The sequence below is a fragment of the Saccostrea echinata genome, unplaced genomic scaffold, assembly GCF_033153115.1.
Source record: "Saccostrea echinata isolate AGI-Se365-2 ecotype Australia unplaced genomic scaffold, CSIRO_AGI_Sech_v1 ptg000042l, whole genome shotgun sequence".
NCBI classification, from domain to species: domain Eukaryota; kingdom Metazoa; phylum Mollusca; class Bivalvia; order Ostreida; family Ostreidae; genus Saccostrea; species Saccostrea echinata.
The window spans coordinates 3,368,010-3,395,242 of NW_026889791.1; the positions used below are offsets into that span (position 1 = coordinate 3,368,010).

At 33.5% G+C, this 27,233-nt stretch overlaps 3 protein-coding genes across 4 annotated transcripts; 1 reads left to right on the forward strand and 2 right to left on the reverse strand.

Annotated features, from left to right (window-relative positions):
• Window positions 1-199: 199 nt before the first annotated feature.
• LOC133201171 (serine/threonine-protein phosphatase 2A regulatory subunit B'' subunit beta-like) lies at window positions 200-18,392 on the reverse strand. 2 transcript variants are annotated; one of them, XM_061336953.1, is made up of 14 exons: window positions 18,364-18,392; window positions 14,681-14,985; window positions 10,714-11,088; window positions 9,902-10,005; window positions 8,670-8,772; window positions 8,091-8,165; window positions 7,921-8,007; window positions 6,464-6,620; window positions 6,060-6,108; window positions 5,107-5,193; window positions 3,823-3,967; window positions 3,127-3,276; window positions 1,325-1,428; window positions 200-954 (listed from the first exon to the last, which is right to left on the reverse strand). In XM_061336953.1, the coding sequence occupies exons 2-14, from the start codon at window positions 14,963-14,965 to the stop codon at window positions 795-797; spliced, it is 1,881 nt and encodes a 626-aa protein (XP_061192937.1). In that variant the 5' UTR covers window positions 14,966-14,985; window positions 18,364-18,392; the 3' UTR covers window positions 200-794. The 2 variants fall into 2 exon arrangements, with proteins under 2 accessions (XP_061192937.1, XP_061192936.1); XM_061336952.1 differs by lacking the exons at window positions 14,681-14,985; window positions 18,364-18,392 and adding an exon at window positions 11,861-12,616.
• Window positions 18,393-23,737: 5,345 nt separating this feature from the next.
• On the forward strand, window positions 23,738-25,712 carry LOC133201034 (uncharacterized). The gene is made up of 3 exons (XM_061336836.1): window positions 23,738-23,972; window positions 24,094-24,452; window positions 25,575-25,712. The coding sequence occupies exons 1-3, from the start codon at window positions 23,738-23,740 to the stop codon at window positions 25,710-25,712; spliced, it is 732 nt and encodes a 243-aa protein (XP_061192820.1).
• Window positions 25,713-26,549: 837 nt separating this feature from the next.
• LOC133201035 (uncharacterized shell protein 1-like) lies at window positions 26,550-26,939 on the reverse strand. The gene has a single exon (XM_061336838.1). The coding sequence runs from the start codon at window positions 26,937-26,939 to the stop codon at window positions 26,550-26,552; it is 390 nt and encodes a 129-aa protein (XP_061192822.1).
• Window positions 26,940-27,233: the final 294 nt, after the last annotated feature.

The window sequence follows — 27,233 nt, forward strand, 5'->3', positions numbered from 1 at the left end:
TGAAGAAAAGTTGAAAATTAATCTGCTCACATGTACATTTATGTACATCAACACATGTATACAAAAAGAAATGCAATAATGAACAAACTTTTATGAGAAAATCTCTCCTTTGGCTTAGATGAGCTATCAAAAAAAGACAACTAATTTCCAATGACAGGCTTACATGTACATGCCTAATGTTTATTACAAACATCACAGCAAAATGCATAGTTAATACAGAATATATATCAATAAATAAAATAAATTAAATTGAAATTGATTTTTATGTAAAATGTGTTTTTAACATTCATACAATGACCAGGCTAAACAAAGCTTTGTGAAAATGCATAATACAGAAAATGGATGTTCTGACTTCTGGACTTATCTAACTGACCACAATAGACTTGTCTATCAAACTGTACTTCAACTGCTACAGGCATCCGATATAATACAAAAAATATAAATAAATAATGAATACTTCAACTACTAGCTTCATAAAATATGTTTGAACACTGACATGAAATACTTCAATAATTAACATCAAATATGAAATAATTTAACACATAATCTCTGATAACGAAATAATTCAACTAAAGCTCAGAGATGAATTACAAGTATTTCAACTATCAACCTCAAATAAAAAATACTTAAATTATTGACCTTGTATATATAATTTTGTAACAATTATACATGGAGATGAAATACTGCATCATATCCAAAAATGTAGTGGATTGTCCATAGTTTATAGTGCATCCGAGACAAATCGAGACATATCACAGGTATTCAGAAAAGGCAACGAAGTCTGCATAATCCATTTAATAGCCCAGATTATCAGTGGAAAAGTCATAAATATCCTCATCCCTGGCACCAGAATCCCCACCCCCCAGGAACTGGGCTGAATTAGTCTGCTGAACTCTCTTCAGTTCTTGGTTAATTAGTTCCTCGTCGTCAGGCTCGAAATCATCTTCATAGTGTCTGGAAATTCAGAATCTCATGTTAATAATATGCCTCACTGGCATATTGTCATCTTTCTTTATACAGAATTTTTTTGTCTTGAAAGCATCTCATGATAAAGATTTGAAATAGAATTTATAAGTTGAATTCATTGAAAATCAAAAATTATGAAAATACTAGTAATACTTAAAGTGATAATGTCGACAGCATGGAAATAAAAATCAAAGATTTTACATCAGGAATGAGCACATTAACTATGTCTGAGATAAATCATAATGAAGGTGATTTAAATATAGAAACTATATGGAAATTACTCAGCATGAAGGATGAGTAAAGCATGGAAATTACACATGCATCACAGATAATTAAACAAGGACACAGGACTCCTTACATCTCCTCCTGGTCATTAGATCCCTCCTCTGCCACCAGTATCTCGTACTCCTCTGCTGCATACTTCTCCCAGTCTGAGGGCTCAGTAGCATCACTGTCAAAGTCCTGTAAAAATATACAGATTCACTGACAAAGTCCTGTAAATATATACAGATTCACTGTCAAAATTCTATAAAAATATACAGATTCACTGACAAAGTCCTGTAAATATAAACAGATTCACTGTCAAAGTCCTGTAAAAATTTATAAATTCACTGACAAAGTCCTGTAAAAATATACAGATCTGATTCACTGACAAAGTCCTCTAAAAATATACAGATTCACTGACAAAGTCCTGTAAAAATATACAGATCTGATTCACTGACAAAGTCCTGTAAAAATATACAGATTCACTGAACAAGTCCTAGAAAAATTCAGAGATTCATTGTCAAAGTCCTGCAAAAATTCAGAGATTCATTGTCAAAGTCTTAAAAAATCTCAGATTTATTGCCAAAGTCCTACAAAATAGACTTGCAAATATACAGTTTAACTGTCAAAGTCTTACAAAAATACAGAGATTCACTATAAATACTACAAAAATATAGAGATTCAATGTCAAAATCCTACAAAAATTACACAGTTTAACTCCAACAAAAATAGAAACTCACTGTCAAAGTCCTTCAAAAATACAAAGATTCGCTGTCGAAGTTCTTCAAAAAGACACAGATTTCTTCATACACATACAGGTGACTCTCGATCTCTCGAAGTTCAAGGAACCGCAAGAAAAGTTTGAGAGATCGAGGGGTTCGAGAGATAGAAAGTGAATAAAATCCGAAATTTTCTGTCCCGATCATCATTGCCCTCCTATTATAAATACCGGAAGTTTATTTTGATAATGTCATTGCACCTTTTCATTCATATTTTACAGGTAATTCACTTGATTTCAACAACAATTATCGTATTTTGAATAAATAAAACGATCTCTTTAAGTTTCAATATTTATATGTTATCATTTCATGATTACATGAAACCTGAATAGCAATCATCGGTGTGGCCACCCCCGGGGCTTGATTGGGTCCTTCACCAGATTTTTTTGTATTAAAGATGTTAAATCGGTATTCAATTCTTGAGATAGGATTTCTCGTGCAATGTTTGTCATACTGGGAATATGTAGACTCTAATAAAACTTCATAATCTATGGAAAATTACTGACACGTCTCTTATATTATTTTCCAAAAATTATCGCCTCGCTGTCTTGAAAGTCAAAATAAGTTATGAAGCAATTCCTTTATAATTTACCAATTATTTATATCAACACTCGGATGCTCACTGATATAGTGTCATCTATGTAAACACACAATTAACACCTCCATGCCAACCCCAGGCGTTCACTGTTATCCAGGTAAGTCCAAGCTGCATTAATTTTACGCTTGATTGGTGTGTACACACGCGCAATCAAAACTTCGAGAGATAGAGAGTAAAAACAATGAAATGTGTGTAACGGGACCCAGGTCTTGGTTCGAGAGATAGAGAACTTCTTGAGATCGGAAGTTCGAGAGATCAAAAGTAAATTTGCTTAGTTATATAGAGGAAAAAAACGGGACCAGGGGTTCACTTCAAGAGATCGAGAACTTCGAGAGATCGGAGTTTGAGCCATCGAGAGTCACCTGTATCTCTTATAGTCTAACAAATTTGTGTCTATTGAACATTTACAAGAAAAGTCCAGTTTACAACAAAATGCTTTTGTCTTGAAGAATTATGCTTACTTTTTGCAGCCAAAGTAAAGATTACTTTCTATCACTTAAAAAACAAAAGAAACCTTACCCTTGCATTGGCAAAAGGATCTCTTTGTTCATGATCCAAAAATTTGTCAAGATTGAAAAATGTATCAAAGAAGATGTTGGCCATTTTGCAGCTTTTGAGGTCTGACAGTGTTATTTTCCCCAAAACTTTAGGTCTCACAAGATCCAGCATCTGTTAACAAGAAAACAATAATGAAAATATATTTTTGCTTGGAAAAGTGTAGACATGTAACTTTATCACAGCAATCAATGAGACCACTCTGTTGTACATGTGCTACTAAATGCATACACTTTAAGGTATTTTTATACACTCTGACACTCACCACTCCCCCTCCCCTCCCCCAATTTTCACATATAAAAGGAAATATGGAAAAAAAAAATACAGTGATTGGGGAAGGTTAAGTCATGCAAGAGTCCATCCCATTCCATGATTGAGGTATGAATTAAAATTTTATTAAAAATTGGCGAAGAGTTTAAATTTCAGAATTAATCAAGATTGAAGTACAAGTATAAAAATTAGCCAAAGGAAATGTTTGTTCACTTTGAACTTTGTATATTAAGGATAAATTACTCATACAGGGAATGTTTTATACAGACATTTAGCAAAGGTCACTTAAGTAAATGTAGGTTTAAAAATCCATTAATTTGATATGTGTTTTTAAGGTTGAAGAAGATATTTCTTGACCTCTTATTACTTCAATGTTAAATGTAAAGTTACCTGGCACAGGCAATCTTCAAATGGAAGTTTTTCTATTCCTAAGGATTCCATCTTCTGCATTTGTTCATCATAAAAATATTCCATTTCATACATAGAAATAACACCATCCCCATCCAAATCCATACAGCGAAACCAGTACTCAATGCTGAAAGTTCAACAAATTATGATACATGTAGCTGCAGACCTCAAAGGGATTTATCATTTACAGTCAAACTCAGTTTTTAAACTTAAACTATTAGAAATTTTTAAGTTGTATGTTACATGTACATGTGTGTAACAGTGACCAATTTAAAATATTTTTTTACAATACATAACAGTTCTCTTATGATGTATATCATACATTGAGATATATAAAATCAAGTAAAACCATCTTTTGTCATCAAAACAAGAAGTCTGTAAGCCAATGCTCACTAGTAATACCCCCGCTCTGACGTGTATTGTGAATATACACTATAAGCATGGATAAACAGGAAGTTGACATCGGATTCATACAAAAATAAATCCCACCATATGGCATGCCTAAACAAAGAGTGTTTTAAAATTTCAAGCATCTGCGATGAATAGTTGCTGAGAAAACTGTGACGAAAATTTGTTATGTATGGTACGGACAGACGCACGGATAAACAGGAAGTTTACATCGGATTCATACAAAAATGAATCCCACCATATGACATGCCTAAACAAAGAGTGTTTTGAAATTTCAAGCATCTGCGATGAGCAGTTGCTGAGAAAACTGTGACAAAAATTTGTTATGTATGGTATGGACAGATGCACGGATAAACAGGAAGTTGACATCGGATTCACACAAAAATGAATCCCACCATATGACATGCCTAAACAAAGAGTGTGTTAAAATTTCAAGCATCTGCGATGAGTAGTAGCTGAGAAAACTGCGACGAAAAATTTGTTACAGACAGACACACAGACAGACACACAAGGGTAAAACAGTATACCCCTCTCTCCTTCGGAGCAGGGGTATAAAAAGTATAAAACCTGTAAATCTTTTATTATCCTTGTTTGAGGGGAACAAATGTTCGTGGCTTTAATGGGTCATCCTTACCCTGAATTAATATCCTCATGAATAATAACTTTCCTTAGTAATTGGTTCATGGTTTCTTCTGTATATACCAGTTGCCCATAATACATGTATAATGTCCCAACGAAAGTGAAAAATTTTGATTGCCCATGAACATTGACCCCCACAAATTAAAATGATTCCACAAAAAAGAAACAGAAATGTTACAGAGAAGCCAGATTCTATCCTGGTTCCAGATGGAGAATTACCTTGTGGGATGTTTTTTATCTTCTTCAGACATCAGGAACCAGACAAACTCTGGGTAGCTCATTCGTCCATCCTTTAAGTTAGTGCCCCTTAAAAAATGTTAACTGGTTACATATTTTATAATTACTGTACATAAAATACAAATGTAAAAAAAAAAGTTGACTTTTGAATTTAACATATGACCTTGCTCTAATACTAAGCCTTGAATTCAAGCATCAGAGAATCTCTGACTCTTTTACATATGTGAACAGTTAACTGTATAGAAACATGAACAACAAACTAAACAAAACATGCCCCCCAACCACTACTGAGCAGAAGTTCTCCATGATAGTCAAGATAATCAGTCCCATCAATAGCAAAGTGTACCTTGTTTGCTACAGTCGGAATTTGCTTATAATAACCTAAAGATATGGACACTCTTGATTGTATTTATTAAATAAAGATTAACATTCTTTCAGATGAAGTAGGTCTTCAAGACATTGCAAAGATTCATTACACTTATTTGTGAAATTCTCAACTCACTTTAACTGACATTATACATACATTGTGATACATGTAACTAAACAAAATATTCAGATAAGAAACATTTTAATGCTACAGTACTAGTGTATGGATTTTATTGTGTTGATGTCATTTTCACTTGGAAGGTTTGTAAGTTATTATCCACTTTAATTAAGTTTTAACTAATATGCCAACTGTATACAAAACAATCACTGATCACTAGACCATTTTTGTTTTGATGAAACTTTTCAAATCCAAATGATACTTGGATAAGTTGGGTAATACAAACTTGTACATAAATGTACAAAATTGATATTTTGCAAACATATTTAAACAAAAATTTGAAAATTGTAATTCAGAATTTTTTTTCTTTTCTAAAAAGTCTGAATATATCAAATGGTGTCAAGTACAGATATTCATATTATATGCAAACACTGAGTAAAATATTACTTACTTGATCACAGACCCAGAAAATATTCTGTCTATAACTTTTAATGATAAAGCTGAAAAAAAGGAAATGATAGAAAATAAATATATATTCTCAAGTGATTATGATTGTTGTGAAATTGAAATATACACATCCACCACACTTAATGAAGGTCACAGTTCACCATTTGAATACCACAAATCAAGTTTATATTTACCAAATACCAAATACTAGTATACAATTTTGAATCATTTCGAACTGATCCATGCAATGCCAAATAGTCAGAAATACTGGAAACCCACAGAACAAAAAAAAAAACATTTACCATGATTGTTACAGGGTGCTAATTCTTAATTATTTTTTTTTGCACTGGTCCATGCCTTGACAAATAAACAGAAATACTAGGAACCCTCAGAAAAAAAACCTCTTACCATGATCATTATGGCGTGCTAAATCTTCCTTGCTGATATAAAGATCATGATCCTTGTCCAGCTCCCAGAATTTACAGTAAATCACATAGAAATGTTCATACGAAAAGAAATCTGTTATCTGATTGATGTCATCTTCTTGTTCTAACAGTGCCAAAGTCTGAAAATACAAGTACCGGTAAATATATCAATACAGGATTCCTTGTTCTTAGTTGCATATTATCCAGTTATATTGGCTTCACTTTATTTGACAATTTGAAGCTCTCAGAATAATATAATCAAACAGGCCTGGGCATGGATCTGCATGAATGTAAGACTACCATGTTTCAAACACATTTATTCTATTCTACATAAAAATTTTGAGCTACTCAAAAGCTTGAATCCTTTCCCAGTCATAAACAAGTTAGACATGTGCCTCTTCAAAGATACTACATGTAACAATGTCAGAGTAACCTATACACACACAGCACAGATAGATTGCCAAGGTAAATAATAAGAATGAGCGACTGAGTTTGAGATAATTTATTTCTGCAGGAAGAAAAAATATTTCTTTTAAGATATGTGGTAGAGTTAATTTGTACATGTAACATTACAGTATTAACAATTTATATCCCAGAGCCAGGTATTGGTAAAACAGATTTATTTAATGTGTAAACTGTGTAGGGTCTTCACAGAATTTTAGAATGAATTAACATTTTACTGTATGCTCAGTTTATAAACTGCATGCTAAAGACATAATCTTAAAAGTTATACTTCTTTTGTAAACCATTTTATCATTGTTTTCAATTCCTGATATATTGTTTCTATGACAATAGTAAGAGTTATTCCCCTTGTTAACACATTCACTTAAGATTATGAATACATATTTACTGTATCTGCTAATGATATATTGTTTTGGATTGCAAAAATTTAATAATTACTTTATATTTTGTAAACTGGTTAAATTATTTATCTATATTATCATATTGTAAAGTAGAATTTTTTGGACACACCAGTATAAACATTTTTAAATCCACCTCTGACATATTTTAAGTTGAATATGTTTGATCTTTCAAGGGGATCCAGACAATCAGAACAATAAAATCCAATAAAACTTATAACTTAAACAGTACTATATTTCCTTTTAATTATTTATCAAGATGATTAAACTGAAGCATTCTGACCAAACAAGTTGAAACAACAATATTGATGCTGGTGCAGTCTGTCAATGTATAAATCATTAAACCAACTCCATTTCAAACATACCGTACCTTTAATTGAAAGAGAAACTCAATGACAAAATACATTTATTTAATACTAGGACAGTAGGTATAGCAAAATTGTATTTATTTTGCCATCCAGTTTCCTCGCCATCATGAATATCTTTCTATTTTCATTAATTAATGCATTTGCAGGCCTCAGACAATTAAATTTAAGACCTTAAAGAATATGACATCCGTTTAATATATTTCCATACAAACCTGTAAGAAATTACTTTTCCTGAGTTCACTTATGGTAATTCTTCCAGACCAAGACCGATTGATGCTGTAGAAGATCCGGGCTATAACCTGTAATTAAACATTGTGATTGGTGAAGATTAGCCAATCTAATAACATACAACAGTAGATACTTAAATAATCAGAACTCTTACTGTATTGATGTATCTGGAGTGGAACTCTGGAGCATCCAGAAGGAAGGTCAGTCCTGGATGTGAATCCACAACATCCTATAAACAGTGGAACAGGCTTAGTACAGAGAAACACTGAATTAGTTAAACACTTATCTTGATACTGTAAACATGGAAATTTACACAAGGAGAAAATTCACAGTCACTTATTATAGGTATACATGGTCACTCCAGTGCAGACAGACAGACAAAGTTTACACACAGAAACACTAGTCCAGTTACTGTAAACATGGAAATTGATGAATAGGTAATTCACACCTTTCCACAGTGCAGTCAGACAGAAATTAATTGAAAGTTAATGATAGCTGGATATCAATGAATACTTTTTCATGATTGAGACATTGTTGATGTTTGTCTCTTTTAGAAAATACACAATCTTTTGTTGCTCGAGTATCACTTTAAAGAATGTATTATCAGTCTTCTCACATAATATGTACATGTATACACTGTATGGCATTGCATGTTTGTCTTTTAATCTCGACTGGAAGATATTCAAAAGCTTGAGAAATTACATAATGAGGAAATTAATGAAAATAGGAAAACCTGAATAAGATTGAAGAAATCATCCTCCTCTAAATAATTACAGTCCTGTTTAGCTGCCAGCTTCACAAACTGGGCGGCCTCATCATGGCATGGGAGAAAAACTCTAAACAAATTGATAGATAACAAATGTTAAAATATATTTTTTAAAGACACTGTTAACATTTCAGCATATTAATAAAGATTTTTATGGTGATTCATTTTATCAATTTATCATGTTGTCATGTTTCGTGACTATTTGCAACACGTACACCCTCACCCCAATGTGGCACAATTTAAATTATTTCAATGACAGTATGTTTTGGGTGTGTTAAAAATGTCCAGGAATCAAATAATTAGTGAATAAAAAGTTATTTTTATATCCTTGGAAAAACAAAAGTTCTACAAAGCTTTTGCTCCTATTCTTCATGCATTGAGTCAATTAAGCTATATCTTTTAGTGTTTTATTTCTTCAGAAATTCTGTATATCTTTCATTTACAGGAAGAGGAAACTGGCAATAAATCCAACATCTTATTTTTACTTCTCCTATTCCCCCAAGTCTTCTTGAAAATATAAAGTCACATGAAATATATGACTTCATTCTTTGACCTCTTAAATCATTCTCTAGTTTCTAACTCTCTGATCTGATACATAACCCTTTACCTCATGAAGTAATGCTTGGATGTACAGTACCTGGCCATAAGTGAGTCATAATTTTATTACTTCAATGAAAAATGCATTTTTCTAAAATATTAGTGCAGTGTTATTTGTTGCCCATTTTTTATGACTAAAACACCATAAAATGTAGAATTCTTTGCAGTTTCTTCATATCATTTCAGAATAATTTTATCTGTAGGGATTGCAGTGATATCACACGTCAAATGTGAATTAAAAATTTTAGGACTCGTATTTGTTAAGAAATCATAGTAATATGAGGTTAGAAATTTTTGTATTGACGATTTAATAAATTATTCTCTATGATTAGTGCATCATTTTGTTTAGCAGTAAAAGACAAGAAAATTTAAACAATTCTGCATGATTCAGTGAAAAAAATTATGGAAATTGGGCAAAAATTGACCTCACAATAAGTTTTTATAAAAATTGGTTTTTCAATGAAATATATAGTGTAAAAATGCAATTATGACTCACTTATGGCCATATACTGTATGCCTTTCATTTGTGTGTTGAGCCATATGCTAATATATTAGAATATACATGTCTGAAACAATGAGCCATAAAATTAAACTATTCTTACTTTTTCCACATGGAAGTAAAGCTCTCTTTGGTGATGTAACCCAATTTGTCCCCTCCACTGGCGTGAAACAGTAACGCCTTCCAGTACAAGGGCAGATTACAGGCCTGAAACAATAAATTGTCATATTTAAGTACATATGTCCTTACAAGGCTGATCAACCCCACAGGGCACCCTCAAAACAAGGCGTATTTAAAACATTCCAATGGATGAAACACCATTTTAAAATACACAAAGTGAGAAGTCTAGGTTGGATTTTGGCTTATTATAAGAGGAAACTTTATATAAATTTTAATGAGGAAGCAGCTGAATCAATTATCATTCTAAGCACAGAATTAATTATAAGTTTGTTTTCTGTATAAAGTGGACTTAAATGCTTTCCTGACCTTGCATTTATTAATAAACAAGCAGTCAGTTATTCTTTTACAGTAAAAAAATTGGTATTGGGGGAGGGGGGTAAGATCGGAGGGGATAGAGTAATTAGACCCTACACAAACACTTAGAAAATATGGACTTCATTTTAGTAATATTAACAGTATTTGAGCAAACTACAAAATAGCTAATAAATTATATCAGTTAGCAGCAAGATCAAAGGTTTTATGTCTTAAAGAGATTCTTCATGTGATTGATATCTATGTAAAATTTCATCCCTTCTGAAATCAAAATTGAAGCAACCCTTATAGCTAATATTAGTTCCATAAGACATCATAACATATATCATTGTGTTCAAACTTACTTTGAATTTTTCTAATACTTAGCAGATTATCAACATTAATAAAGTTCATATCACAACACTACCAAAGTGGCTGGTTTACCTTTGTAATAGTTTTCATATGTTGTTTAAATGCTTTTCCATCCTCCAGTTTGCTGATCTCCTGAACAGCCCTTTGGAGACTGTCATCTTTCCGTTGGTTTGTCACGGGTTTACCGTACGGGTGATAAAACTGTGGAATTTTCACATTATTCAGATTGTTGTACAGCTGGATTTTGTTTTCCCTCCGCTTGCTTTTTTCTGGTTCCTTGGCACCATGTACAGTTTTCACGGTGGGACTAGCGGTGATAAAAGATGATAAGTTTGTGTTTTCCTTGTCCGGTTCATTTGGACTTTCCCTGGGTTGTGATGCTGAATCGTTGTAATCGAGCGGCAAAGCATCTTTTTTGCTTTCCTTGGCTGAATTTGGCAGATTTAACTGTAAGGGAAAAAAAATATTGATAAGATTAACACCCCCCAAAAATACAATGAATAGCACTCTCTGCTAAATTAAGGTCAAGGTCCTTGTACATGTACATAATTATATTCAATGGATTCAATATTCAATTATTCTAATAATCAAATATATTAAATATATCCTTTTTTCATTTTATAGATTCAATTATATCTAAAAGAAGTATTGAAAAATAGTCTGAATCTGAGACAAGTATCATATTTTGGCTTAAATAATGTTTCTCAATGAATAATGCAAAAAAAGCAAATTAATAAAAACTGAATTTCTTCTAGCTTATGAATGAAATTACCTTTGTAATTGTACAATAGTTTATTGAAAAATAAATGCCTTCATTTGAATAGAAGGAAATTAAATTTAAAAAATCATCTAATTACACGTACACGTATACGTTACTGTTAAATACTGGGAAATATTAATATTATACCAAAACGAAGAGAATCTATTCCATAATTACATATGTCTGAAATCTTTAAGTACAGTATATTCATTATCTTAAAGAAAGTCTTTTTATTCGTTTTGATGAAGTACACACAATTGTGAATTGTGAGTAACATCATTATTACAAAACAAGGTAACTTAGCTAGCTCATCCAGGAAGATAATTACCAAATAGACTCTCTATAGACCTATACAACTGAACTACACCAATATATACTGACCCTCATCTTGTTCAATCATGTATACATGCAAATATCAGAATAATTCTAAAAATAACCCGTATTACTAAGACTTAGTACATGTTGTGGAATGTTCTGTTGGGAGAAGTCAGAAGGTCTTGTCGGCGATACTTTGGCCACTGGTATCCAGGCATTCTGTGAGTTTCCTTTCCGTCTATTATAATTCTGAGGAAACGGAAAAGTCACAGGTGTACAACGACCATAGTGAATAGCTCCACACTGCGTCCCCCATCCCTTAAAATCACTTCTTAAATCACATTTTTCACAGTGATGTAAAGATCTTTTCCACTTTAATTCGATTCTACAGTTGTAGTACAGAGTGACACGAGAACAGACATACTGTATCTCCGCAGAGTTCTTAGGCATCATTCTATTACGCAGTGTTACTGAGATGGGAGGTATACACTTGAACACTTCCTGGCTCTTCTGAATCTGTCTGTTCCATCAGCTGTGTATTCATTAACTGCAGGATTTGGCAAGCACCATCGTTAAACTAAGCACTCTCACCTTTGGATGTCCAAAATCAAATCCAGTGGCTTAAATATTTTCAAAGTAAAACTGTTCTCCAGGAGATAGGGGTGTAACCCTTAAGAACATCACTTGCCAGGTGGTAAAGGCACCTCTTCCACACATGTTACACTGATAATGAATTCCTAATCATCATACACCACTGCACAGAAATATTATAATAACAATTCATAATTCACATCTCCCACTGTACTATATGGTCAAGACATTTGAACCTGTTAGTTCATTAGAAGACCCTGTCTGGCAGACATAAATGTGTGTAAATAAAAGCAGAAGATTCTAAACTTAATCAAGGAATGTGGCAGCTCTAACTACTACTGCTGCGTGTGTTTACCAGTGTATGGCTGTACACTGATCTTTTAGCACACAACCAAATACCTGAGCTACATAAACACATCTTGTGTGTATTAACCATGTATTAACCTAATGTTTTCCTCTTGGTCATTTCACGGATCACTAATTGTTCAGTCACACTGGTTTTTGTCTTATTGCATTTTTTTCAGCCTTTAAACAACTGATATAAGAAATCAGATATGGGGTTTCCTTTATTTCAAACCTTCTCAATTACTTATAATTTTCATAATTAAAATTTTTTATCAATCATAGAATTGTTAGAAACATACCGTGTACAGAGAAATGTATGAAATGACTTATTTTAAAAAATAAATCAAAAATACAGCTAACGTACCTGTACATTCTAATGCTATACGTTCTATTGCTGGTAATTTGGTCAAATTCCAATCTTCAACAACATGTTTTGTACTCCCATAAACAATTATCTTTAAAATTTGCCCAATTATTGTGCTCAAGTCTGCAAAATTATTATTCTGAACTTAAATTACATTGTACTTACTATCTTTAAGTCTGCAACCCCCCCCCCCCCCCAACCCCCAACCCCAAAATAAATTCAGAAACTTATTAAGCTAAATGTAAAGCATTTATGAAATTTTACTGTGAAATTAATTATCAAGAGTGTATAATTAGCTGTATTCCCCAATTCTTACTGTCCTATGTTCATTCATTTACTATATGGAATCAAATGCCCCCCCCCCCCCTTCAATAAAATTAAGAAAAACAACATCTTTTCACTGTGTCGGCTAAATTATAAGACCATATAAATTAGTAATATATGATATTGTGATAAGATAAACAAACATTTACAGTTTATTTAAAATTTATGTCTTAATTGATGCTTGAGAATGTCAGGTTAATTTTATACTCTTTCACTCCAGTATGTGAAATATAAACAACTGAAGACATTCAATTTACCAGTCAAATGACAGAAAAATATATAATTAGGGTACCGTAAGATATCTCGCAGGGACTTCGGAATAGTAAAGTCCTTCAACACTGCATTACATTTTACAATGATAAGGAGCTATAGATAAAACTTAAGCCTCCATAACAGCAGGTTTCATTTATCTATTACTGAAAAGCTCTTTTGAACTGAGCTTTATGTAAAAAAAAAAAAAAAGAAAAAAAGAAAAAAAAAAAAGACTAAAACCCACACACTGCAATATACATTTCAAAAAACCATGAAAATCTCAGGCTAACAGAGGACTCTCTCTTACAGACAAAATAAGAAGATTTTATTTGTTATATATCAAGTATATGTAGATCCTATCATGTTCAATTCATTCCAGCAACATCTCCAAGATGTTTATAGCACTATCATTACATTCATCTATAGGTATAAACACACCAAAGGTTTGGGTGCTTCATTACTTGTACTTTTGTCTTTATAATAAATCAGAGCTTTTTATAATAAATCAGAGCTTTGCATTAATTTCCTCCTCTCTCGTGAAAACATTTTTCTAATTTGTTGGTGAAAAATGTTTTGAAATGTCAAAAGAGGAATAATTCAAATTTACATTTTGACATTTAGAGTAGCTTTCACTTTTTTTCACTCCTGAGATATGATTTTTGACTTATTTATGATCATATTGTTTCATAAATTCATATATTGTATATAATTTTTTTTTTTTGTGGGAGGTGGGTGGTTGAGGTTGCAGGGTTGGAGTTGTTGCCATATTTTCCATCCCTCAAATTGCCATCACTTAATTTACCTTTGTTCTGGTCAAAATGTTTATATGGCTCTATTCTTCTTTCAATTTTTTATATAGTATTTATTATTAATTTATCTTTATTACAGAATAAAATATTCAGGGGGAAAAAAAACAGTTAGAACCTTTCAAAAAATGCAGAATATGATAGTTGAAATCAGAGATTTCACCATTACAGGTGTAGTGTAAATATTAGCAATGCATGTTTCAGATTGATCTGCATGTACTTAATATTTAGTATATATATATGTATGTACTGGTGTACTGATATGGACAGGTATTGACTCACCCTAGGTGATCCATTAGAAGACTTGTTCTTGTTTGACAGCGGTCTCCGTGGACTTCTGGGGTTGGGTAACTTTGTGGAATTTGGAGAGTAAGGCGGTGAACTGGGTCGTAACCGTGGCGACTGTTTACTGGATGACCTTGGTGAAGTCAGAAACTGATGGGTGATGCTTTCTCCATGACAGAGTTGCCTTAGGTTTTCTTTTAAGTGTGACTGCGTCTCTGGATCACTCAACCAACGAGCAAACAGCTCATCAACTTTGCTTTTTAAGAGAGGTTTTAATGCCATGGCAAGATTATTCCGAGAGCCTGCAAAAAAAAATTTTAAAAATAAAATATAGAACATATGTAGCCATCTTCACTAAGGTTAGGTGATTTTGGTAATGCAATGTAACAAATACTAATATGTATTGTATACAATCTTAACCACTTTGATGTTCCTGTCTGGAGTCAATTTTTTTTCTTTTTTTTTTTAATACAAACTCTTGCTTAATTTGAACATCCTCTTTTTTCTAAAAAAAAAAAAAGCTTTTAAATTATATCAAAGCAAAGATGAAGTTCAATTAACTTGCAAAAAAAAAAAACCAATCAAACAAAAAAGGAAGGTTAGATTTTATCCAAAGCAAATGCTCACGTTATACAATCACCTGTTATGTTCCATTTACATAATTTACATGTACTAGTAAATAATGGGAAGGCTAAGTTATATTATTTATCTTTTTTCACCTTTATTGCTTGCTTTATTATGGGATATCTGCTGTACCCTGAGTTCAAACCATTATCACAAACAAGTAGAGAAATATTTAGATTTCAAAAAAAAATTAATTTCTAAATCTCTGTCCCCTTTACTAGAGTTGAATATCACCATGAACATCATGCTATAATTGTGATATTCCATTCCTATATTTTAACATTGCATTTTTATTTTACTGGTGTTGTAATGTCATATAACAATTAATACACAGACATACATGCATTTTGATATCATATGAAATTTGATGCTTATTTGCACATATTAATTCAAAACAAATCATTTAAGATCAAGCTATACAAAATACATGTGTATGAACATCGGAAAATGAATTCAATGAGGGAATCAATCTTCAACTTGCCCTCTAGGATGAGGTTTTCAGAGGCCAAGATAGTAAATATGATTTCATATGGCAGTATTCAATTATTCTAACACTAATACATAATGGCTTAAGCTGTGACATCACAGACGAAGGGATATTACTTAGATATAGTTTTACGATATGTCAAATACAGCACGGAAATTCTAAGCAATTGTTCTACATGGAAGTCATCAGTCTTACCATTATATGTGTTTATATAATATGTTTTTTACTAGTATAATTACTGAAGAATTTCCTGTAGAGAGCTGTAGATTGTCTATAATTGGAGCCATTCGAAGGCCCCATTCCCAATTCAAATAAGGTATATCACTTCATCTTGAAACAGTAAGACAAAGGAGAGTTGTCGTTCTTAAGAGACTCTAGTGTAAAGAAAGAAGGGATACTAGTATAAATGAAGAAGTGATGCTGCATTAAAAAGTATTTATCATGTTTATTAGTGTCCATAATTGCAGCATTTAATTGAAAATTTTTACTATGGTTACCACCTCTGTCTAGCTGGGTACAAGTCTAATCACTTTCCTTAACCTTAGTCACTAATTTAAAAGCTTGAAACACTCGGCCTACAATACTCACCTGAGTTCCCCTGACCTCCTGATCTTCAATACAAGATTTTTTTTAAAAAAAATTCCACCTTTATTCATATTAAAATTGTTACCCCATACTGTGGCCGCTGAAGCCACAAAGGGACATGATGTAACCTAAGTTGAATCACATATCCTGGGGATGATTTAGGATCATAATGACAAACATGGCCTTCCTGTTCTGCAGAAGGAGTAAACATGCACTAAGTGAAAACCACTCCCAAAAATTAAAGCCAATTCAGTACATCATATTGGACAGATCTTGAGACAAATAATTTCTGAAGATGAATGTTCTATAAGAGAAACACAGTGATGCATCAATTCAATTATCTTTCCCAATATCTTTATTGCAGGGGTATTTATATATTATTGTCTGCATTAAAATTATTGTGTTCTATTAGCTGACATTTTCCTTACAAAAATTCCCAATCAATATTTTATATTTATTTATCATACTGCTTTGTTTTAAACTGAACATTTCTCACTGTAGCTACTACTGATAAGTGGAACTCTGATAATGACTAGTCTTTTTTATACAGCATAATTGTCACCAGGCTACATTGTAATTTGTCTATGATTTTATTGATACGGTGAGTCTTATTTATTTCAAACACAGATATCTTAAATTAATACCAGGGATAAGTCAAAGTAATTTGACTGTCACAACCACTTTTTCTTAAAGTTTTTACCCCTATTATCTTGAATTCTAGGATATCTTAAAATACTGGTCCTGTCAAGTTTGATGTTTGACTGTAGTTTGTGTTTAGCAATTAAACCAATGTGTCTGATAACTGTTTTCCACAAAACAAATAAAATACAATCACACCTTAGTACATTTTTTTTTCAATTTGGTTGGAAGGAGAAATAAATAACAGAACTCAAAATCCTGCATTAATTCATCATCTCAAGCCATTTTCTGGAGTCAGCTTATAGCTCTCTCTTACCCATGGCTGATCACAAAATAAATTTTATGGTGCTTTTTGGTTTTAAATATGATTTTTCTAAATACTTGCTGTATAAGACAGATGATTTATAAAGTTCTTCGAAACAGAAAGATCATTTCCACTTGGCAATGTCATATATGTGATTTGTTCAATTCCTATTGCATTTTTTTTTATTTTGCTAAATTTATTGTCTTGCAGAGATTATCAAAGCATCATATATTAGCAAACTTGATTCTGATTGAATTAAGCCGAGTCAAACTAAGCCAATAAGCCAGGCAAAAAAATCAAGCGACCCAGCTAATGAACTGTAATGGAAATATTGCATTTCTATCATTTTCTAACATGGAAAAGGACACATTAATACAATCATATTCATTTCACAAGAGTACCTCGGTCATCCCCGGTTTTACCTGGGTATGCTGGATTGTCAAAATCAAGTATTGCTTCTAGATATATTTTAGAATGGCTCCAAAATTTTCCTCTCAGCCTCTTAAATTTCAAAATAGCCCCATCATTACATGAATAATGGGGTCATTGGCCCCACCAGTTGTTTGACTTTCCAAGATACTGTTCAACTACAGCTAGAATAGGTGAGGATCAAACATTTAGGTTGGGTTTGTGATGATGGCTTTAATAATGCTTTGTCCACATCTTTTACATCAAAATTACTTAAATCATAAACCTTTTAAAGGGAATATAACGGTGTTATACATAATTCGCAATAATACATTTTAGATTTCATCAGACTTTAAGGATATTGAATAATTTAAATTCTAATTTCTGAATTTGTTTATAAAATCATTTTTGTGCATCAACAGGATCTGAATTCGGTAAGACAGTTCAACGGTTTCAACTTTAACAAGGCCACCGACTGACCGAAGTTATGTGTTCTTCTTGTGCATTGTCCCAAGAAATTTCTTGTAAATCATGAATTAATTCATACAAAATATCAAAAAGAATCTGTAAAAGAGAGCTAGAGATCTATAAAATGCTACAATAAAGAGGATGAATGAAGCAAAAATAACTTACATGCAAGCAGGGTCTTGCCGTTGTTGAAAAATCTGTAAACCGGATGCAATAATGAGGTAAATTATTTACAAACGGAACCCGCACGACAACGTGTGATAATCCCGGAATCTGCGCGTTGGTATCAATCTTTCACAGGAACTAAGAATTCGTCTTTACAAACGGAGAAAAAACCATATATGAAACTTTATTTCGTGGTTGATGAGGAACACTTTCAACACTCAGGCCCGTATGTAAGAAACAATTTCATTTTTCGGGGGGGGCATATTTTTCGAGTTTTTAAAGGGTCAATATCACAGATGCTTGTGGACAGGACCCCCCCCCCCTTCCCCTGAATACACACCCTGGGTCTAAGGATATTTTTATTCGCATGATTTTTTAATAAAACGTTAATTCTACGTTATTTTTTTGGATTTTTCATATGGAATACATTGTAAATGTGTAGTAGAAGATTAATTTATGGAAAAAGACGAATAAAGATATCTTTGGACCCAGAGTGTATACACCTGTGGTCAATATCAATGAAGCAAAAATTCTTTGACAAGCAAAAAAAAGGTAATCAGACAATATTACTGAGGGGGCACAAGCATAAAAAAAGGTATGTTTTCTATAGTATAAAAATATTGACAAAATTATTGGGGGCACCCCCTCCCCCCGGTTCCTACGATCATGAAACCACGATCATGACATCAGCGCTATGTTCTATACTTAGTTACTGAAGTCCTAGAGGAGAGCGTTTATATGTTTATAAAATTACTGGAGTACATGTGCACGCATTGCAGAAGCTAACCCTCCCTTGATTAAGCTTGCCATAGCTGGAGTACATGAACAATATAGTAGCTATCATGGTACTAATGTTGTTGATATACTTAGCAAATGCTCAGTTACCGTTAAATTGTTACATGTATATTGGTCATTTATATAGTAATCTGACTTTTCCAGAGAGAATTACAATATTGTAGCTATCTCCCCATCCTCACAATGTCATTGGTCCCGAGTCCACTGGACTCAGACCCCCTAATATTGTGAGGATTCTATCTCCCTCCTCAAAGAATAAGCTGGATTTTTTAAAATTATGCCAGCGTCGAATTCGAAAGGATCGGTCGGAGACAATAGATCTTTTTTCCAACCGTATTTGATAAAACTAGCTAGAAATGCGTTTCTTTGAATGTGTATCTGTAGACAGTCTAAATAAAGAGTCAAGGAGACGAATGGTTAAAAATTGCGTTAAAGAGGGAATTAGTACGCAAATACATTGCACCACTATATTATGAAAGAGCCATGTTATTCCCTATCCCCCCCCCCCCCATCCCCGATGAAGAGATACCAGTCTGTACACACATGTAGCTATTTTTCCCGGCATAGGAAGGTGACACAGTCACTAAATATATTAGCCATTTTTTCCGAGGGAGCAATCACATCGACAACTACATGTATAATTCTTTTAGAAAGCCCCCCCCCCCCCCCGTTGTGTAGTTCTGAGAGGGAGGATAACTATTAAATACTTACTTGCAAGCAAAAAAAAAAGGAACTACTGAAATAGTAAACTCTTTCTGCTTCAAAATTTAAGATGGAGTCCAAAAATTGGATAATCCTTTTTTTTCTGATTATTAAGGTAGTCCATCCCACAGGTTCTAAAAACCAGCAGAAACTTACCAAACTGCTTCAAAATTGTATCAACCTATATGTAATAAGTAATTTTCTGCAACAATCAATATAAGAGTTAATCATATTACTAGTATATATAGGGGGAATTATAAAAAATTTCAAATAATTCAAAAATTTCAAATAAACAAAATTTTAATGTGAATAAACCCGCGATGAACTTACCAATTAGTATACAATGTACAGATTTCATACGAGAGTCGGACAGATACATGAATACTTTTTCAAGCAATATGAGCTGCAACCTTGATGTCAGAAATTTTTGTTACAAAACTGTATTTAACTATTTCAATGACAGAAAAAAATAAAGTTTATAAACTTCTGTTGTTTATTTTTGCGGTGGAAGAACTATTCAGAAGCTTTGATGGAAGCAAAATTACTTTATTGTCGTACTGTGCAATATTAGTTTCATAATACTGTATAAAACTATAGATTTGATTGTACAGAATCCTTTATTCTGAAACAATTTGACACTTTATTTCTGTCTAATTGATCAAAAAGGTTTAAATTACATACAAATTTATTATAATAACACATTTTAACAGCAAAATAAAATTCTCAAAAATGCAGCTCATGTTGCTTTCATATAAAGTATTCCAAACTAAGAGAAGTTAGTAAAGTTCTGCGTGTTTGGTTCTCATAGCCTTTGTTAATTGTCATACTCAAAAAAAGAAAGAAAAGATCATCGTTATGTACATGTACGATCATGTAATATATAATTGAGTAGTTTTTTTTCTGCTACGGTATAAAACGCAAAATTCTACTTTCAATGTCAATTTGAAAATAATGTTCCTAATATTATTTTAGACACGTAGGAAACAATTTCAGTTAAAAAGGGAAGGGGGTACAACAGAAGTTCTTAACAAGCAAATAAAAAAAAAATAAATAATAAATAAATAGAAGACCATCAGGCATTATTATTGAAAGAGCATGAACCATAAAGTGTCGGTTTTCTATACTGTATAGTATACAAAGGAAAAATTATTTTGGGGGTTGGGGTGCATGGTGTCCTACCCCCACCCCAGTTCCTATATATATCTGCTTTATCAGTTAATGTTGTCTTAAAAGGGCCTGGACACACTTGCATTTCCCTTTAGGTTTACAATTTTATATTTCTTATTTTATTAAAAAATAACCAGTCCTGAGTTTAATGAAATGAAATTACATGAAAATTCTTAAAATTCAAAGACGAAAACATTATTCAAAAATCACGGGCACGAGCTCTGTTATTGTTAATAGTTTACGTTTTACTGGATGTGTTCAATTTGTTTTTTACTCTGCACACATCAATGCCATTAATTTACTAGTGGGTTGGGTTTGCTTTCTCGCCTTTCTGCTCCGAATTTGCTGGATTATAGTTTTAATATTGTTCCTTAATACACAACACATTTTCCACTTTTCTTAGATATTAAGGATAAAATTTACTTCCTGAAAGTGCAAGGATGTGTGTCAATCAAACGCGTCCCGAAATTCGTAGTTTCAATAATTTCCAAATAAAACAAATTTCTAAGCACGCTTTTATGATATTTTTTGTGTGATATGCTCTAGAAACAAATAAGTCATTATTTAACTTCAAATCTGTGGCCAGACCCCTTTAAATTAAATTATGAACAAACGTGTATTGTCATTTAAAGATAATTGATTTTTCTCATCAGAATTCTGAAAAAGAGGTTAAAATACGTTATTTCAAGAGGTAAAATTACATTAATTGAGTATATTAATGATGCATTCAATATCAGTTATATGTTGGGCACCGACTATGACCTGAAATACAAAATACCTGAAATATCAACGGTCTCGTTTGAAGTCATCATTTCTCAAGTTTTATGGTCGATACAATGACATTGTCAGCAAATACAGTCTAACATTAAGTCAAATGCTGACTGACGTTTTTCATACTAATTGTTAGGCCATTATTTACCCACTAAATTGTCTACGGATTTTTCCGTTTTCCCGATCATGACAAGGAGCAAACGGCGGGTGTGACGGGTTGGCAGGGGATGCTCACTCCTCCGTGGCACCTGATCCCACCTCTGAATTTTTTGGAGGTCCGTATTTGCTCTGCTCCCGATTTGTATTGTCTAAATGGACTTTGAGCTTGAATACTGTTCGTTATCTCCATGTTTCATGCAGTAAAAAGTGCATTATTAATATAATTATTATTATGTTATTGCTGTCATTTATCTATATTTAAAGACCGTCAGGATAGCTCAGTTGGTAGAGCTCTCGCTCCGTGATCGGAAGGTCGCGTGTTCGAATCATGGCCGCGACTGACCTAAGTCGATAAAAAATAGTTAGCAACTGTTTCTTCGCCAAGCGCTCGGCACTTTGAAGTAAAAGTTGCGGGTCCATCGTATGAGACCTTAAAACCGAGGCCCCGTGTCACAGTAGGCGTTTGGCACGATAAAGAACCTTCACTGCTCAATGGCCCTCAGTGTCATGTAAAGGTCTAAATTTGAAACCCTTCACCGGTATATGATGACGTCTCTATATGAGTGAAAAATTCGGGACGTAAAACAACAAACAATCAATCTATTTATCTTTAAAATTGTTTTGAAAATATACTATTTAAAGGAAAATTTTCGATCCGGTTTCGCCCTCGTCGCAAATGGGTGCATGGATTTAAAACGGGTCGAATTCAAATAAAGGCAGTATTAACTCTTTAACATAGCTATGTTTTGGCGAATTTAAAACGGAGCAGAATTGTTTGTAAGCATAAAATTAAAGGACAAAAATGAATTATTAAATATGGGGCAAAAATAACCCTGTACATTTCTTTCCTCAATAAGAACTAATTCAAAGGTCATTACTTCAGACTATATCCAAAGAACACCTACCCATAAACCAAAGTATACACATTAACTATAATGCTAACTGATAGCTTTTTTTTTTTTAAATCATATTGAGTACATACTTTTTGTACACGTTTGGAATTACATTCTGAATTTGGTATCGTGCATCTGACATGTATACCAGGCCAGTAGCAACGGTTTTAAAAGGGGGGCAACCTCCAAAAAATTCTGACAAGCAAATAAGAAAAACCCTAAACTATCCAAAAAGGGGGGGGGGGGGGCGACTTACCAAAATAATCTGACAAGCAAAAAAAAAACCTCTTTATCTGTTCATGTCCTGGATTTGCCAGTGCTCGATCTTACAGCAATAAAAAGTTGGGGGGGGGGGGCACCATCAGATAAATTTATTATAGCAAAATACTATACTCAGAAAAAAGTATTCTACAAGGCCTAGCTGTATAAGAATTAGGCAACATTATTACATGTAGCCATGTACTCATTGACAAAAAATTGCTAACTATTGAAAAATTGAAAATGCTAACTAGTGAAAGACACAAGTTATGCAAGTCAAAGTTTAAAAAAAATGGCGACAGACAGTGCAAAACAATGCACGCCACGCTTAAGGTGTTAGTCTTCACAGAGATAGAAAATCAAGTTATTATACATTTGCGTATCAATAAGGTCAGCTTAGATAAGACAAAATTATTTAGTTCGTGTTCGTGTATATTGAATGAAAAATGACTTCTCTTGTTTACACTGTGATTTTCTTTCTTATTTTTACGTCTTGTTTGCCCTGGACAAAAAGTGAAGCGACGAGGGACGAACTTTCTCTGTTGATCAAAGAGGTTCTAGTGGACTATAACCTTAAAAATGGATGCAGTTCGCTGCGTGAAGATGTCTCTTTCTTGACAAACGAAAACATGGTTCTAAGAGAAGCCCAGTCGAAGCTTGAATCTGAACTAGACGTTCTGAAATCGCAAATCAAAGACATTTTGTCCGAAAACCGAAAATTAAAAGAAAATATGAACCGGTTTGAGAAAGAAATATCCCGAATGAGAAACACGAAGCTCAAGGCTGAAGACAAGGATTTCTTTAAGAATAGCACTGGCAAATACGGTTTTAGTAAGCACCCTCAGCAGCAAAGACGCGGATCACGTAAGTATTGAGCATTATTTCCATGGTTTGTGTCTTTGAGCTGGTTCCACTTTTCATTTATTACTTCTTGGGTTCCATTGTTCCAATCGCTGCAATTGCCATACATTAAATTTGCTTGCAGAAAACAGAGAGCGTTTGCTGGGATCAACCACCGGGATACCAGTTAGTTCGCCAGTAGCATTTACAGCATGGGTATCAGCAAATGTCGTCAATCCCGGGGATGGACACACTTTCGTTTATGATCATACAGTCACCAATATTGGAAACGCTTACAATAACCATAACGGCATGTTCACTGCCACAGTCAAGGGCATTTATGCCTTTTACGCGTCTATTCTCTCAGCGGCTGGCAAGTCCGTGGAGGTAGAAATAGTTCGAAACAGCATCGTTTTCTGTAGTCTATTCAGTGGGGATATGGACTTTTGGGGCCCAGGATTCAATATGGCTATTATTGAATTAAACGTGGGAGATGCTGTTTGGGTAAGAGTCCATGGACAGTGGCACGATTCGGGCGTCGTACTTGATTCCGCCTTCACGTCGTTTTCTGGTTTCCTATTGTACGAAACTGATTAATTATATCATAGCAAGCAAAATACATTTTATTGGATTATTATTTCAGTTATCAGAGTTTGTACAATAACTATGATTTCTTTATCATTGTAACTAACACGGGATCATTTACAATAATCTTTTGCACTGTTGAGGCAAAGTCAATACTGAAAACTTAATTTGTGAATTGTCAACATTAAAAAAATCAAGGCTTTCAATCCATAATAGAAGCGTCTCAGTATTTTCGGGATATGAAAATCCGTAACAGCTCTGTTACTCAAGACGTCAATGTGGCACAGTCTTGTATGGTCTGTGACTATAGAGGTCAATGTAACATAGTTTCGGTGCTCTGTAACTATAGAGGTCAATGTAACACAGTCACGGTGCTCTGTGACTATAGAGGTCAATGTAACATAGTTTCGGTGCTCCTTGACTAAAGAGGTCAATGTAACACAGTCTTCGTGTTCTGTGACTATAGAGGTCATTGTAACATGGTTTCGGTGCTCTGTGACTATAGAGGTCAATGTAACACAGTCACGGTGCTCTGTGACTATAGAGGACAATGTAACATAGTTTCGGTGCTCCGTGACTAAAGAGGTCAATGTAACACAGTCTTTGTGTTCTGTGACTATAGAGGTCATTATAACATAGTTTTGGTGCTCTGTGACTATAGAGGTCAATGTAACACAGTCTCGGTGCTCCGTGACTTAAGAGGTCAATGTAACACAGTAATGGTGCTCTAGGACTTAAGAGGTCAATGTAACACAATTTCGGTGCTCTTTGACTAAAGAGGTCAATTTAATATAGTTTCGGTGCTCTTTGACTTTAGAGGTCAATGTAACACAGTCTCGGTGCTCCGTGACTTAAGAGGTCAATTTAACACAGTCTTGGTGTTCTAGGACTTAAGAAGTCAATGTAACCCAGTCTTGGTGCTCTGTGACTTAACAGGTCAATGTACATGTAACACAGTCTTGGTGCTTTGTGACTATAGAGATCAATGTAACACAGTCTTGGTGCTCTTTGACTTACATGTAAGAGGTCAATGTAACACAGTCTCGGTGCTCTGTGTCTATAGAGGTCAATGTAACACAGTCACGGTGCTCTGTGACCATAGAGGTCAATGTAACACAGTCACGGTGCTCTGTGACCATAGAGGTAAATGTAACACAGTCTCGGTACTCTGTGACCTAAAATTTCAATGTAACACAGTCTTGGTGCTCATACACTTAAGATGTCAATGTAACACAGTCTTGGTGCTCAATATTCCATATTGAGGGACAATGACAAGCGTATACCAGGCTCCAAAATCATAAACTGTGAACAAACTTAAGCCAAAATTTTGATTTTGATTGTCTTAGATTTTATTTAAAATATGTGCATGAAAATTTGCAGGTTTCTGTAGTATTTAAATTCAAGCATAATTATGATGAAAATTTTGCTTCATTATCAAAATTATTTCAAAAGTTATATTGATTTGTAATGTTGATTTAAGTCTGCTCTCAGTTTATGGTCTTGGGGCCTGTAGTGGAGCAACCTACATTTCTGATTTTTGAAGGCTTTGTGACTTGTGTCTATATCTGAAGTATTAATCTTAACATTACAATACTCTGAAACTTAGATACCTATACATGCACCGCTACATCACAAAATTACATAATAATGAAAAATTTAATGCATCGTTTTATTAAAAATCGAGTGCTTTTTTGCAAAGACACCCTGGATAACCCAGACAATCCCAAATAGTTCAAGTCTTCATAGACATATCGTTTTATCTTCTTTTATTTATAAACATTGAATATCAACGAAAACTAAAATATTTCAATAAATAATTCAAAAAGTACGATAAGTTAATATCACAGTTTATCAACAGTGTCTGACTCAAGTATTTGTTGTGCGTTGGAGACCCACTAATTTTTCCGTTTCGCATGCATGCCTTGAATACTGATATTTCGATTGTCGTGATCATCCAGGCTCATTTGGCTTTGGTGCATGAGATTTTGTCCATCTTTCAGAAACAAACAGCTTGCTTTAATCTTCGACTGATTCATTTGATTCGCCTGTCTCCTGCCCGTCAACTTCCACATGATCAGCTTGTTTCGCCGCATGAGCAGTGTGTGTCGCCACATGACCACCATGTGTCGGCTTAGGTGTGGGCCTTGTCGCCTGTGTTACCACTTGTAATTCGGGCGTCTGGACATGCGCTTGCTTTTCGGCGTTCGCGCAGGCGTAAAAGCATGCTCTTCGCTCCAATCCGCAGTCACGTGCGCAGCTAAGGTATCCTGTGCGAGAGGATCGGAACAGCAGACGACATGGAGCAGCACACATAACAGAGTCGTAAATACAGTCCAAACGACAGACCTGAAGTTTAGATCTTCCTTGATTGGCGTAATTTGGACGTTTTGCATAGACCACCGCCATAGAGAGGAAAAGAGCTAGGAATATTAACTTCTGCATCTGAAAAAAATCAATTAAATATTAAAACCATACTTATGAATTTATAAATTAAATATTGCATGTATGGAGAAAATCTTTCTGACGACTTTTTTTTTTTAGTCATTAAAGATCAATGGAACTTTTTATTGCTTGATTTTTTAAAAAGTATCTTTTGCTGTCAATACTGGTGAAATGTATTTGTTTTATAAATTCAATTTTTTAATTTTTATTTTTTATTCATTGTTTTTAATGCCTAATAATTATTCTTTAATGAAAGTA